A 12,413-nucleotide genomic window follows, 5' to 3' on the forward strand; every position below is an offset into this window, starting at 1 on the left:
CTGTCTATACTTCCTGCTTTGCTACTGGCCAATCAATGTTTTATGAAAATAATACAAGTGACCGGATACAAGACCTTCGTCCCACAGCAATAAATGGGGACAAATTAGTCTGTTTTAAATAATCATGTGGACTGTGAGGTATTTATCCTCGGTGTTGGCAAGGCAGAGAGGGACAAAGCACGTCAGTATCTGATCTATTATTTTTATATATTTGCTTTTTATTTTGGTCTGGTAGGTGTATGATCGACTTGAGTAAACAAATGTGTTGATGTTTTTGGGTGTTAAATTCCTTATATATGAGAAGTGCCTTGTAATTTTAGGAAAAGGGAAAGCAAGAAAGAACTCAGGAGACTGGAACTGGAGAATATCACTGTGTGCTCTTGAAATGTTTATGTGCGTGATGGTACATAATGTAGGTATGCTCGCTCGCATATGGCATACCTGGATCTAATCTACATAGAAAGTGGAAAAAGACAAGATCTCCTGAGTAAATTGGAAGTGTGAGGATCATGGGAGAGGGAAAAAGGGAGGAGCAAGGAAGGGAGAGGAGCAGAGAAAAATATATAAATCAATAAAAACAATAAAAAAGGGGGAAAAGAAACTAAATTAAACAACATGTTAATTGGATGGTGAAAATTAATGTCATGTAGAATGCTCCCAGATATGATACTCCAGTATCATATCTAGATCCAGCTTCACTTACATAGATTCCTAGTGGACAATGTACAACCTGAATCTTATCATTAAAAAAAAATAATAAGATAAATTCTAAGCAAATAATATTCATTTTAAAAGAAGGTGAGAAGGAGGGACTCTATATGTCTTTAATATCACATGTCTTTAAGCTCACAGGAGGCTAACGTGACACAGTGAGGACTATAAAGATGGGTAGAGCCCTTGCGTAATTGAGAGGACCTGAGTTTGAACCCCCAGTAAGGTTCAATGTGGTGGAGCATGTCTGCAACCCCAGGGCTCCTACCAGCAAGATGAGAGACAGGAGAATCCTCAAAAATCATGGCCACCTAGCCTGGCATACATAGTGGTGAACAAAGAGACCTTGTCTCAACAAGGTGGGAGGGAGCGGGGGAGCAGCGCTGGGGGTCGTCTGCCGTCTGCCACGTGTGTACTGAGGCAAATGTGCACCTGCGATGGTGCATAACCACCCCACATACACACCCTGGGGGTGGCATGGGGGCGGAGAGCTTGAAACTATATTTCCAAACAACAAGTTTAAAATGGCGCCTGTGGAAGAATAGGAAACAGATCAAGTAAAATATCCAGTGAGTTGAGTTAGAGAGAAGCAAGTGCTGAGAGGAAAATTAAGCAGGGGACAATCGTTGGGATGAGGTTCGTGCTTGTCAGCAGAGAGGCCAGCCCAGGCCATAGCTCACAGCAAGTGATGTCTAAGTATAGCATTGGAGGAGGGAAGTGAGCTAGAGAATGACCTACGGGGTGAGCTTGCCTCAGAGCACTTTCCCTGGTGTTAGACGCACAAGAAACTTATATATGGAACTGTTTGGGGTTAGAGGCAGTGGTTTGGGGGTACACTGTATTCTCAAAGAGACCTTAGAGCTCTTGGTGAGAAATGCAGACCTTGGAAGGCTGCAGGCTGTTTCTCGGGGGGTTGCAAAATGGAGGAAGCCACACTGGTGAAACCAAAGATTCTAGACTAGATCAAGTGACCTCGCCTTGAAACATTCGTGCACACCATCCAGCAGGTGGCCCTGCTACCGCAGATCTGGGGCTGGCAGGATGAACTCTGAGAACACAGCTTTGTCCTGTGCTGGCGCCTGGGGCATCGGCTTGTCCATCATCCGCCCCCTGAAATTTCTTTCCCTTGCCTAGGTTGCCAACTGGGGTATCCAGAGCCTGGGTTTGTCTCTCTACGCTGACCGCCTGGTAGGCACCTATAGCGGAGGCAATAAGCGGAAACTCTCTACGGCCATAGCACTCATCGGCTGCCCGCCCCTGCTGCTGCTGGTGAGGGCATCCTACCCTGAAGAGTTGAACCATTGCTGCACGTTCTGGGTTGGAAAAATTAGCTCAGGGCTTGCGGCTTTAGAAAAGATAACAGTTAGCTTTGGTTTGACTTGCTCACGTATTACCCCCTTGGAGCAATTAGTGTTTGGTCACAGCACAGTTTGGCCTTCAGTGCCCAGGAAGGCTCTTGAGGGTCAGCGGCTAAGAATAGGAAAGCTCTGTCAGCTCCAGGGAGTGTTGATATCTGGTTAGAAATCAGGGTGAGAAGGTCTGTGTGGGCAGGAGCATTGACCTGAGCCAGGGGCACCGGTGACCCTTGCATAAATTATGAGCCGACCTGAGTCCCTGAGTCCATGCAGTTTTAAGAGGACACAGGACATAGAGGGGACTGGAATAGTTACCTGGGCTATCTCCCTCCCCTGACCCCTTCTAATTCTATTGTATGTCTGTCTGTCTTCTCTCTCTCTCTTCCTTCTTACCTTCCCTCCTCCTCCACCTCCTCCTCCTCTTCCTCCTCCTCCTCCATCATCATCATCATCATCATCATTATCATCATCATCATCCACTTCTTTATTCCTGTGGTCTTAACTATAATTTACTCACAGCTGACATAGATCTATAGGTGTACACCATGTTTCTGTACTCTCAAATTTCCCTCCTTGCCTTTATGTCCTACAGCTCATGGCTCTGTCTTCCTTCTTGCTGGGAAGTGATTATTATACACATGTCTGTTAGCCCAGGAAGGATGCAACAATGGAGAAAGACCAGCTCCAAGTCCGTATCTCCCTATTTTCTCTCCTACTCTCCAGGATGAGCCCACGACAGGGATGGATCCGCAGGCACGCCGCATGCTGTGGAACACCATCGTCAGCATAATCAGAGACGGGAGAGCTGTGGTCCTCACCTCCCACAGGCAAGAGATCCCCAGGGAGGTGGAGGGAGTGGGAGCATCCCCTACCTTCGTTCTCACTTCATCTCTCCTACTTGATAGCATGGAAGAATGTGAAGCCCTGTGCACGCGGCTGGCCATCATGGTGAAGGGCACCTTTCAGTGTCTGGGCACCATTCAACACCTCAAGTACAAGTAAGCAGATGGAGGTTGCCTTTCACAACGTTCTGTGGGTTCAACCAGGCCTTCAGTTCATCATGGACGTTTGGTACAATTGCCTCTTCATCCCACAGGCATTGGCCAACGATGGCTGGGCCAGACATTGATGTTCTATACTGGACTATAGAAGTTCATAGGCGTCTCTGGATGGGAGAGTCCTTACTGGGGCATTTACTGGGGCAGAGCCTAGCTGGAAAGCAGGAAGGCCACTGTCACTGATCTAGTCTCAACTCACATTTCCCTACAAATCCAGGACCCACGACCTGTTTTATGAGAGCCCACAACCAATGCAGAGGTGATTAAGAGACCAAACAGCTTAGGCAGAGGCAGGTGGATCTCTGTGAGTTCAAGGTCAGCCTAATCTACAGTGTGAGTTCCAGGACAGCCACGGCTACACAGAGAAACCTTGTCTCAAAAACAAACAAGAGACCAAACAGCTTGAGAACCAATTTTCTTTTCTAGAATATTATATCTAGTTGTTTAAAACCAAATGACCATATGTTGTTGTATGACAAACTAATACCAGTAATCTTGAGCAAGATGATCTTGTATCCATAAACTTACAGATGGTTAAAGATAATTCTTTGTTATTTATAGCTTGTAGGATAAAGCTAAGAACTCATTAAAATGAGATTATTGTAACATTGCTATTTTTCCTTGAATCCTGATATGCTTGGGAAAGACCTGATTTATAGTTCTCACTCGGGTATTTCACATGCTTATTAAGAGCCCAGGATATAAGCCATGAAGCCAGCCAGTGAAAAGGACAGAGAACCTAGCTTATCTGAGACCCAAATCTCGGGGAGTTCAAGGAAGCATGTTGCATGGCAAGCATTATCCTTTACATGCGTTGGAGTGGGATGATCTAATATGTAAGGTGCATTTGACAAAAGGGCACTTGGCTCTGACTTCTTCAGTAGCCACGGTGTGGAGACTACACAGACAGCTGTGAGGTAGCCACCGTGTGGAGACTACACAGACAGCTATGAGGTAGCCACCGTGTGGAGACTACACAGACAGCTATGAGGTAGCCACCGTGTGGAGACTACACAGACAGCTATGAGGTAGCCACCGTGTGGAGACTACACAAACTATGAGGATATTATCCTGTGAGGTCACCAGACCCCTGTCACCAATGCCCCATGCCCAAATGCTAAAGGACATCCCCCCTCCCACTTTCCCTCTCATTCCTCAATCTCCTCATGATAATGGAGACAATGAGGAAGATGCTCCCGTGTGGAGAGATGGCTGATTTCCTGGTACTGGAAGGCTAATAGCATCTTACAGCAGAGACAGCCCCTGGTTCATAGAGGAAGTCTGACAGTAACTTGAAGTGACATGATGTGCCTCCCATGGAGGTCATCACAATTACCAGCCTAGCACGCATACTCTTTCTGGTGGACCATCTTGACCCACACAGGGACCAGCAGACCTAGAAGGAGAAGGGAGAAGCAGCACTGTTCACCTGCTGTGTATCACTGTAACAAGATACCTGAGAACAACCCACACCAGGGAGCAAAGGCTGGCCAGCTCCACGATTGTGGGCCTGGGGCAGACTATCGTGGTGGTGGTGGTGGTGATGGTGATAGTAATATATGCCAGAGATCCAGCGTACCTCAGTAGATTCCAGCGGGGGTGAGGCGGAGGAAGAGAGAACCTTTTCAACCACGGGTCCCCATGACCTTCTTCCTCCAACTAGGCCCCACCTCTAGTGAAATCATCCACGGATGGAGTGAGAGCCCCTCCTGATCATGTTACCTCTAAGGTCCCACCTCTATTCAGTGTTGCATTGAGGACCAAGCCTTTAATAGACGAGCCTTCAGGAGATATAGCCAAACCACAGCAATGTTCCACTTTCTTCAGGAACTTTTCTTAGGGAATAGAGCCTTCCTAAGCAACTGCCTCTCCCTGGCAAGTCTTATAAAAGTCATCCAGTCTTCCCCACATCTGAGTGATCCAGCCATGTCCTTTTGGGGGGGAAGGGGGGCTGGGATCTCTACAAGGGGCTATAACCACCTTGAACTTCAGCAAATATGTCTATCCAGCTTTGCCACATGGATATTTAGACCTCCAGAAACATGCCAAACATTTTTTTTTCGCTCCTAGTTTTAAATGTGCATGGAAAGTCAAGGCTGTGGGCATTGAATCCCCGTTATGCCCGATGAGAGTACTCTTTGGGGATTGTCTTAGCTCTAACAGTATTGTACACTGTGTGTGCTTGCTAGGTTTGGAGACGGCTACATTGTCACGATGAAAATTAAATCCCCAAAGGACGACTTGCTTCCCGATTTGAATCCTGTGGAGCAGTTCTTCCAGGGCAACTTCCCAGGCAGCGTGCAGAGGGAGAGACACCACAGCATGCTCCAGTTCCAGGTCTCCTCCTCCTCCCTGGCCAGGATCTTCCAGCTGCTCCTGTCGCACAAGGACAGCCTCCTCATCGAGGAGTACTCTGTCACTCAGACCACGCTGGACCAGGCAAGTCCCCCCAGGGTACTGAGTGGCAGGAGGTTGTGCCCGCTGCACTCCAACACCTGGCCTGAGTAATGGGTGCCATGGGGACAGACAGGTGTCTTCAGTTCTTACCCACTGTTGGTTTCTGTCCCTTAGAGCATCTGGCATCTCAGAGATGGTTTTCTAACAATATTCTTGTCATCCACAAACTTCACTGACTATTTTTACTTCGTTCTTTTCTTATGAGTTATTTTATGCTTGCTGGTGAATGGTGGTGGCTGGTTTTTTCCTTCTTTCCAAATCAACTATTTCATGTATAATTTACAAAGAACAAAATAGACATATTTAATTGTACGGCTCAATGAGTCTTTATATGTATTCTTTAAGTAGGTGTTTATTTATTGGCATGAATGTTATGTTCGTGTGTGTGTATTTGCATGTTTGCAGGTACACACGAACATGTGTGAATATGCATGTGGAGGCCTGAGGCTAACGTCAGAATCTTCCTTGGTTGCTCTCCCTTCCTCTTCTTCAAGGCAGGGGCTCTCAGTCAAACCCAGAGCTTTCCAATAATCTGGCTACTCTTGCAAGCCAGTGTGCTCCGGGGACCTCCTGTATCCACCTTCCAAGGCTGGAACTGTAGTGGGCCACATGTACCAGGCATTTATGTGGGTGCTGAGGATCTGAACTCTGGTCTTCACACTTGCGCAATGAGCATTTTAAATATTTTAATGGCCGAGCCATCTCCATAGCCCGTCTTTACTCTTCTCATTGTGTGTCCCTGAAATGCTTCCTACCAGACTCCACATTTCCACTCTTCTCTCCCCTGGCAGTGCCTGGCAAGTGCCATCTCACTTTATTCTGAGGGTCTTGTTATATGTAACCCAGGACTGTGTGCTTCCAAATGCTGGGATGATAGCCTTGTGTCACCATGTCTAGCGCCTTCTACTTTCTTTCTATAAAATTGTTGATATCCATCTATCCCTTTTGATTAACCAATCACTAGGTGGATAGATAGATGATTATTGTAGAATATTATTTTAAGGTGTGATACATTTGTTTAAGCTATGGATCATTTGTTTAACGGTGCAAAGATGTGTTGTATTCTTTTATGTTGCATTTGTTTAACTCTGTGAAGCTGTGTTTTTTTTTTTGCCTGTCTCAAACACCTGATTGGTCTAATAAAGAGAGGAATGACCAATAGCTAATCAGAAGAAAGGATAGGCGGGACTGGCAGGCGGAGAGAATAAATAGTAGAAAGCTGGAAAGAGAAAAGATCAAGGAGTGAGAAAGAGGAGGAGAGGAAGGCTAGAGGGGCCAGCCACCCAGCTACATAGCAAGCCATGGAGTAAGAAGTAAAGAATGGTATACAGAAATAGAGAAAGATAAAATCCCAGAGGCAAAAAACTAGACAGAATGGCTAGAAATAAGCCAACCTGAGGCCAGGAATTCATAAGTAAGAATAATCCTCCATGTGATTTATTCAGGAACTAGGTGGCAGACCCCCCAAAAAGAGTTTTTAAAAAACAACTATAGATGATAGATATGTAGATAGATAGATAGATAGATAGATAGACAGATAGATAGATGATAGATAGATAGATAGACAGACAGATAGATAGATGATAGATAGATAGATGATAGATATAGACAGACGGATAGATGGATGGATGGATAGATGGATAGATAGATGATAGATAGATGATAGATGGATGGATGGATAGATAGATATAGACAGACAGACGGACGGACGGATGGACGGACAGACAGATAGAGATAGACAGACAGACAGAGATAGATAAACAGATAGAGATACACACACATTCCTAAATCTATAAATGACCCGAGCAGTCCTTAGCTGTCTGCGTTCTTTGGGCAGGGCCAGGCCTCTGGAGCTCCTCCACCATCCGCACCAGCATGTCTACTGCTGGTGTCCTTGTTTGGGTCCTTCTGCTTCCTATGACACCGACTACTCTAGGTACTTCATTTAAGTGTAATCAAATGGCACTTGTCATCTTGTTTCTAGCCTAATGTCCCCAAAGGCTCAGTCGCACACTATATCGTGTGTCAGAATTGCCTTCCCTTTTAAGACTGAGTAATATCCAGTTATTCCTGTATTTTACTCCTCTACCCATTCATTCATCAGTGAACTTTTGAGATTTTCCTGGGTTGTTGGGGGTTGGTTTCTTTTTTTTAATTATTTCAATTTCTTGTTTTTCATAAACACCCTTAAAGACCATTTGGTAAAGCAGTGAAATTAGACGAGTGTCTACCTTGAGACAAGCTCACTCACCTGCTTATCTGCCCTTTCTCGCCACCCTTAGGCAGGTGGCAGCCACAGCGGACTCCTTCCTCAGGAACTGTGGCCACACTGTGTGTGGAACACAGAGCACAGCATAAAGCGGCTGCCCTTATTTGCTTTCTGTTTTTAGAGAGCCAGGATTCTGCCAGCTGCCTTAGTTATCCCAATTTCTCATGTCCACGGCCCTTGGAATCCTCTAGCAAGAACTCCGTTGGCCCAGGAGCCTAAGGAGCAAGCCTGGTCCAGGGCATTGCTATGTGGGCTTGCGGCAAGCTAGAGAAGGAAACAGACTCTACCTGCAGGGCTGCCCGTCAACTGTGGGAAATGGAGCAAAGCAGGAAGACGATAGAGAGTCCCATCTTTCTGGAAACAACCATGTTCTCTTCCCTTGCCCGCAGGTATTTGTGAACTTTGCTAAACAGCAGACTGAGACCTATGACCTCCCTCTGCACCCTCGAGCTGCTGGAGCCAGATGGCAAGCCAAGGTACGTCCCACACCCTTTCCTAGTCCTGCTTAGACAGGGCCTCAGCGCAGGGACCTCGCTGACCCACTGGGCTTGAGGGCTCCAAGGTTCAGATGAGGCTCTGCAGAAAGCACCCAAGCCACATCTCTACTGTCCTATGTCCCTATCGTACCTGCCGCCCTCCTGGCTTGATCCCAGCCACTGTCCACTAAGAGCTGATCTCAGCTGAAGACTTCACCCAGGAGCTGAGTGGCTCCCTTCTGTAATCTGAAAACTATTTGGACGGTGTGGGTGAATCACATTTTAAAGGCATTTATTCATGAGTGTGCATGTGTCTGTGTCCAGCTCAAGTTGTCAGGCTTGAGGTGTATGCCTTTACCCAGTGATGCCACCTCACAGGCCTGAGGGTTATGTTGAAAGGAACTTTCCTGAATGTTCTTGCTAGCAGCACAACAAACAAAAAATCTCCAAACTTCAAGCTTTAGGAATAAACAGGGAAAGAGAGAATACTGAAATATCTTCATCGTTGGGATTTTGACACTTCCTGGTCACACGTTTGATCTTAAAGAGATGGGGGCTAGCTGGCACTCTTTTTCAGTGGTAGACATGTCTGGTTAGAGTCAGCTTGAACCAGTTTAGGGGAGGGTTCTTCATGGAAGTATCAAGATAGTGAAGGAAGAAATGATAGAAAATGATAGTGCAAGTTCTGGACCAAGATATGCCTGGAGTGGACTTCCATTCCTGCCCTAGCACAGCGCCTGTGTCAGGAGTACACCCACCCCTCCTGGTTTCCCAGGAGGACAGAAATCTAGAGAAAGGAGTAGGCTCAATGCTCAGGCTTCAGCCTGAGATTTTACAAGGAGAAGGAACTCTGCCATTCTGTCTGGACCACAGAATAGCAAATCAAACCAACTCAAAGTATTTCTAACAAAATAAAAAAAACCCAAACCAAACAAACGAAAAACATGTGAAAAGCCTTATTTTCCATAGACTTCTCATTCCTCCCCAAAATCTCTTGATTGCAATAAAAGTCAAACACAGCTGACGAGCAAGCAGGGCATGTTCTTCCAAGGCCATACTTGGAATGAAGACTTCTCCACCCCATGGCTACTTGGCAAAGGTTGACTTTGTCTCCCCACCTGTCACCTTCCAGAGGGCCCAGAATGCCCAAGTAAAGGTGCCTGTCCAGGGCAGCTTCCTTTTACCAATCTTCTGACTACTGTCTCTCGCGGTTGCTGTTGATAGAGGCTGAAAATATTCTTTGAGAATCATTTATGGTCACGAGTCCCTGTTATCACAGAGAACACATAGTTAGATAGCAAAATTATTTCTAAGAACTACCTGTGGCCCCTTCCACATACCACAACATACTCCTTATTTTACTTGTTTGTTTGTTGACTGGATCTCACTGTGTGGTCCGGGCTGGCTCCAAAGCTGTAGTCTTCCTGACTCAGCCTCCCAAGTGTTGGAACTGCAAGAGTGGGCTGCCATTGCCAGCGGCACAGTCCCCCACACAGGGCTAACACCAGCTACATTAGGACCAGGCCAGGGTGCTCATGGTCCGTGATTTGGACGGGTTAAGATCATGGTACTATTGTATTTGTCACTTGAACCTACTGTGACACATTGGCTACATTATTACTATTGTAATAAATGTTTTACTCAAAAATCTAACTCTGACCTATGACATACCATCTCGATAAAAGTTTATAGAAATTCTTTATATGGTATTATATATAAATCTGTCATAAAAAATATAGTAATTGAGTTCTCATCTACATTATACTGGTACCATCTCGGGGCCTGTTCTCATCCCTACATTTCATTGTCTCCTTCTTAAGAGATCTGTGTTTCAACTAGATAATGGAACAAGTCAAAATTTACATAGACTAGGAAGGCCTACCTCCAACCCTCTCCTTGCCCTGCACCCCCACCTCCCACCCCACCCCACAGCTGGTATTGAATCATGAAGACAGCCTACATTTGTGATTAGAGATTATGCACCTCTAGTTAGAAAGGTTAAGTTAGAAAAATGTCCGTTTCTCCAGGACCCTGAATTTAGTACACAAGTTTGATCTGGATGCATTACCATGAACTCCATTGGAATCTTTCTCACTTGAGATATATCCCAGTCAAAGGATCTATCTAGACTCAGGGCTTAACTTAAATGATAGCTTCTTAGCTTTTAAGTCAGCAAGGTGATAGTGACTTTCTTGGGTTAAAAAAAAAATGCCCAGGGGTTGCTGGAGAGATGGCTCAGTGGTTAAGAGCACTGGTTGCTCTTCCAGAAGGCCAGAGTTCAATTGCCAGCACCCACATCAGGGAATTCACAACTGTCTGTAACTTAAGTTTCAGTGGATCTAAATCCCTCACACAGACATACATGTAAGCAAAATACCAATGCACATAAAATAAAAATAAATTATTAAAAAAACCAAAAACACCTAGGGTTGGGAATTTAGCTCAATGGTAGAAGTCCTTGTCCTATACTATAAGGATCGAGGTTTGGACCCCAGCATGGGAGTAGGGAACGTAGTCTCCAAAACAACCACTAGAAAGAACACCTAGGGATAGCTTATGTAAGTCTCTATAAGAAATGTGTGGACCTTAGACCGCATCCGGTCTGCTCACTCCATAGCTTAGACCTTAAGGCAGCCCAGAACCTTGGCCGTCAAATAGACGCCTTCCTAGTCCCTACAGCTGAGCTTCTTCCAGAGACTGCCAAGGCGGCACCTTGAAACCTAAAACTCTGTTGCTCCAGAAAGCCAGGACGAGAAGTGTCCTGCTGACCTTCCTCAGGCTGATTCCTCTTACGTTGTTTCCTATAGCTTGAAGGGAAAGCTGGACAGCTGGAAACGCAGGAGCCTTTGCCCAGGGGAACAACTGAACAACAGACAAACGAAAACAGCCCTGCGGCAGCGGAAGGCAAACACACGAGGTGCCCACAGTGAACTCAAGGAGGCTCTTCCAGAAGGAACCCCAAACTCACCGACTCACCGGAATCCTTGCTGGCAAAACTGACCTCCCCGAAGGCAGTCGCCTTTCCATCCAATCCATCAGAGCAGTCCCCTGTTCAGTGGCTTTGTTTAGGGCCACTTTCACTCTGAGGGGCTCTGCTTTTGTAAGGTGGGAGCAAGGTGGGTGTGGGGGGGGTGATGGGAAGGAGGAATAAACTTTGCTCTCCTTGTGAACTACTCGCCCCCTAAACCCTGACCTCACCAATGTTCAGCATATGCTATAGTTTCAGACTTTCTCAGAGGGTAAGTGTACTTAAACCGCTGTGAGCCCCACGAGAGTCAGTGACACAGCCACACTACCTGTGGCAAAATCTTGCAACAGTGGAGTGGAAGTGAAAGGGCTCATTGTAATGTCACATCCAAAGTCTTCACAGGGTTTAAGAAAAACGTAGCACAAGTGTGCACTATCCAAATGGAAAGTTTGTTGTTTTTTTGTTTTTTTTGTTTTTTGGTTTTTTTTTGATCAGCATATCTGCATGCCTCCTCATCAGGTACAATTAGGACAGGGCACAAAGGGATGTGAATGAGCAGGGTCGAATCGTATTAGGATTATTAGACCTCTCATATGAAAGATTCGGTGTTAGTGAAAGCTTTGCAGGTCCCGTGGCGTGTGGGTGAGGTTCAAACTGCCACAGGTAGGGGGACACACGAATACGCCATGCAGACTGAGTGCGAAGTTCGATTAAAAAGAGGGTCTACCAACAAGCTACAGAGAAACCCTGTCTCGAAAAATCCAAAAAAAAAAAAAAAGAGGGTCTAGAGGGGAGGGAGAGCGAGAGAGCGAGAGAGCGAGAGCGAGCGAGAGAGAGAGAGAGAGAGAGAGAGAGAGAGAGAGAGAGAGAGAGAGAGAGAGAGAGAGAGAGAGAGAGAGAGAGAGAGAGAGAAGCAAAAAGATAACACCTGTTTGCCTCGGAGGGAAGAAAGCGAAAGCGAAAGGGGTCTTTGCTTCTAGGACCCTGGGCTGGCCTGGGCACTGCCTGGGCACATCCTGTCAGATGACGGGGCAGGCCAGCATAATCCTAACAACATGTCCTTGTAAAGAAGCCGTTATAAAATGCTGGGTCTCCTCTGTTCACTGCTCTAGTTGGCAG

At 46.2% G+C, this 12,413-nt stretch overlaps 1 protein-coding gene across 1 annotated transcript in view; it reads left to right on the forward strand.

Annotated features, from left to right (window-relative positions):
* Positions 1 to 11,432, forward strand: part of Abca4 (ATP binding cassette subfamily A member 4) — a 124,838-nt gene extending 113,406 nt beyond the window's left edge. The window contains exons 45-50 of the mRNA XM_057793337.1: positions 1,846 to 1,980; positions 2,790 to 2,893; positions 2,972 to 3,064; positions 5,314 to 5,563; positions 8,240 to 8,326; positions 11,134 to 11,432. Of these exons, the coding sequence (XP_057649320.1) occupies positions 1,846 to 1,980; positions 2,790 to 2,893; positions 2,972 to 3,064; positions 5,314 to 5,563; positions 8,240 to 8,326; positions 11,134 to 11,256 (792 nt within the window). The 3' untranslated portion in view covers positions 11,257 to 11,432. The remainder of the gene's footprint in view (positions 1 to 1,845; positions 1,981 to 2,789; positions 2,894 to 2,971; positions 3,065 to 5,313; positions 5,564 to 8,239; positions 8,327 to 11,133) is intronic.
* The last annotated feature ends 981 nt before the right edge of the window (positions 11,433 to 12,413 follow it).

This window comes from Chionomys nivalis, chromosome 18 (genome assembly GCF_950005125.1).
Source record: "Chionomys nivalis chromosome 18, mChiNiv1.1, whole genome shotgun sequence".
Lineage (NCBI taxonomy): Eukaryota > Metazoa > Chordata > Mammalia > Rodentia > Cricetidae > Chionomys > Chionomys nivalis.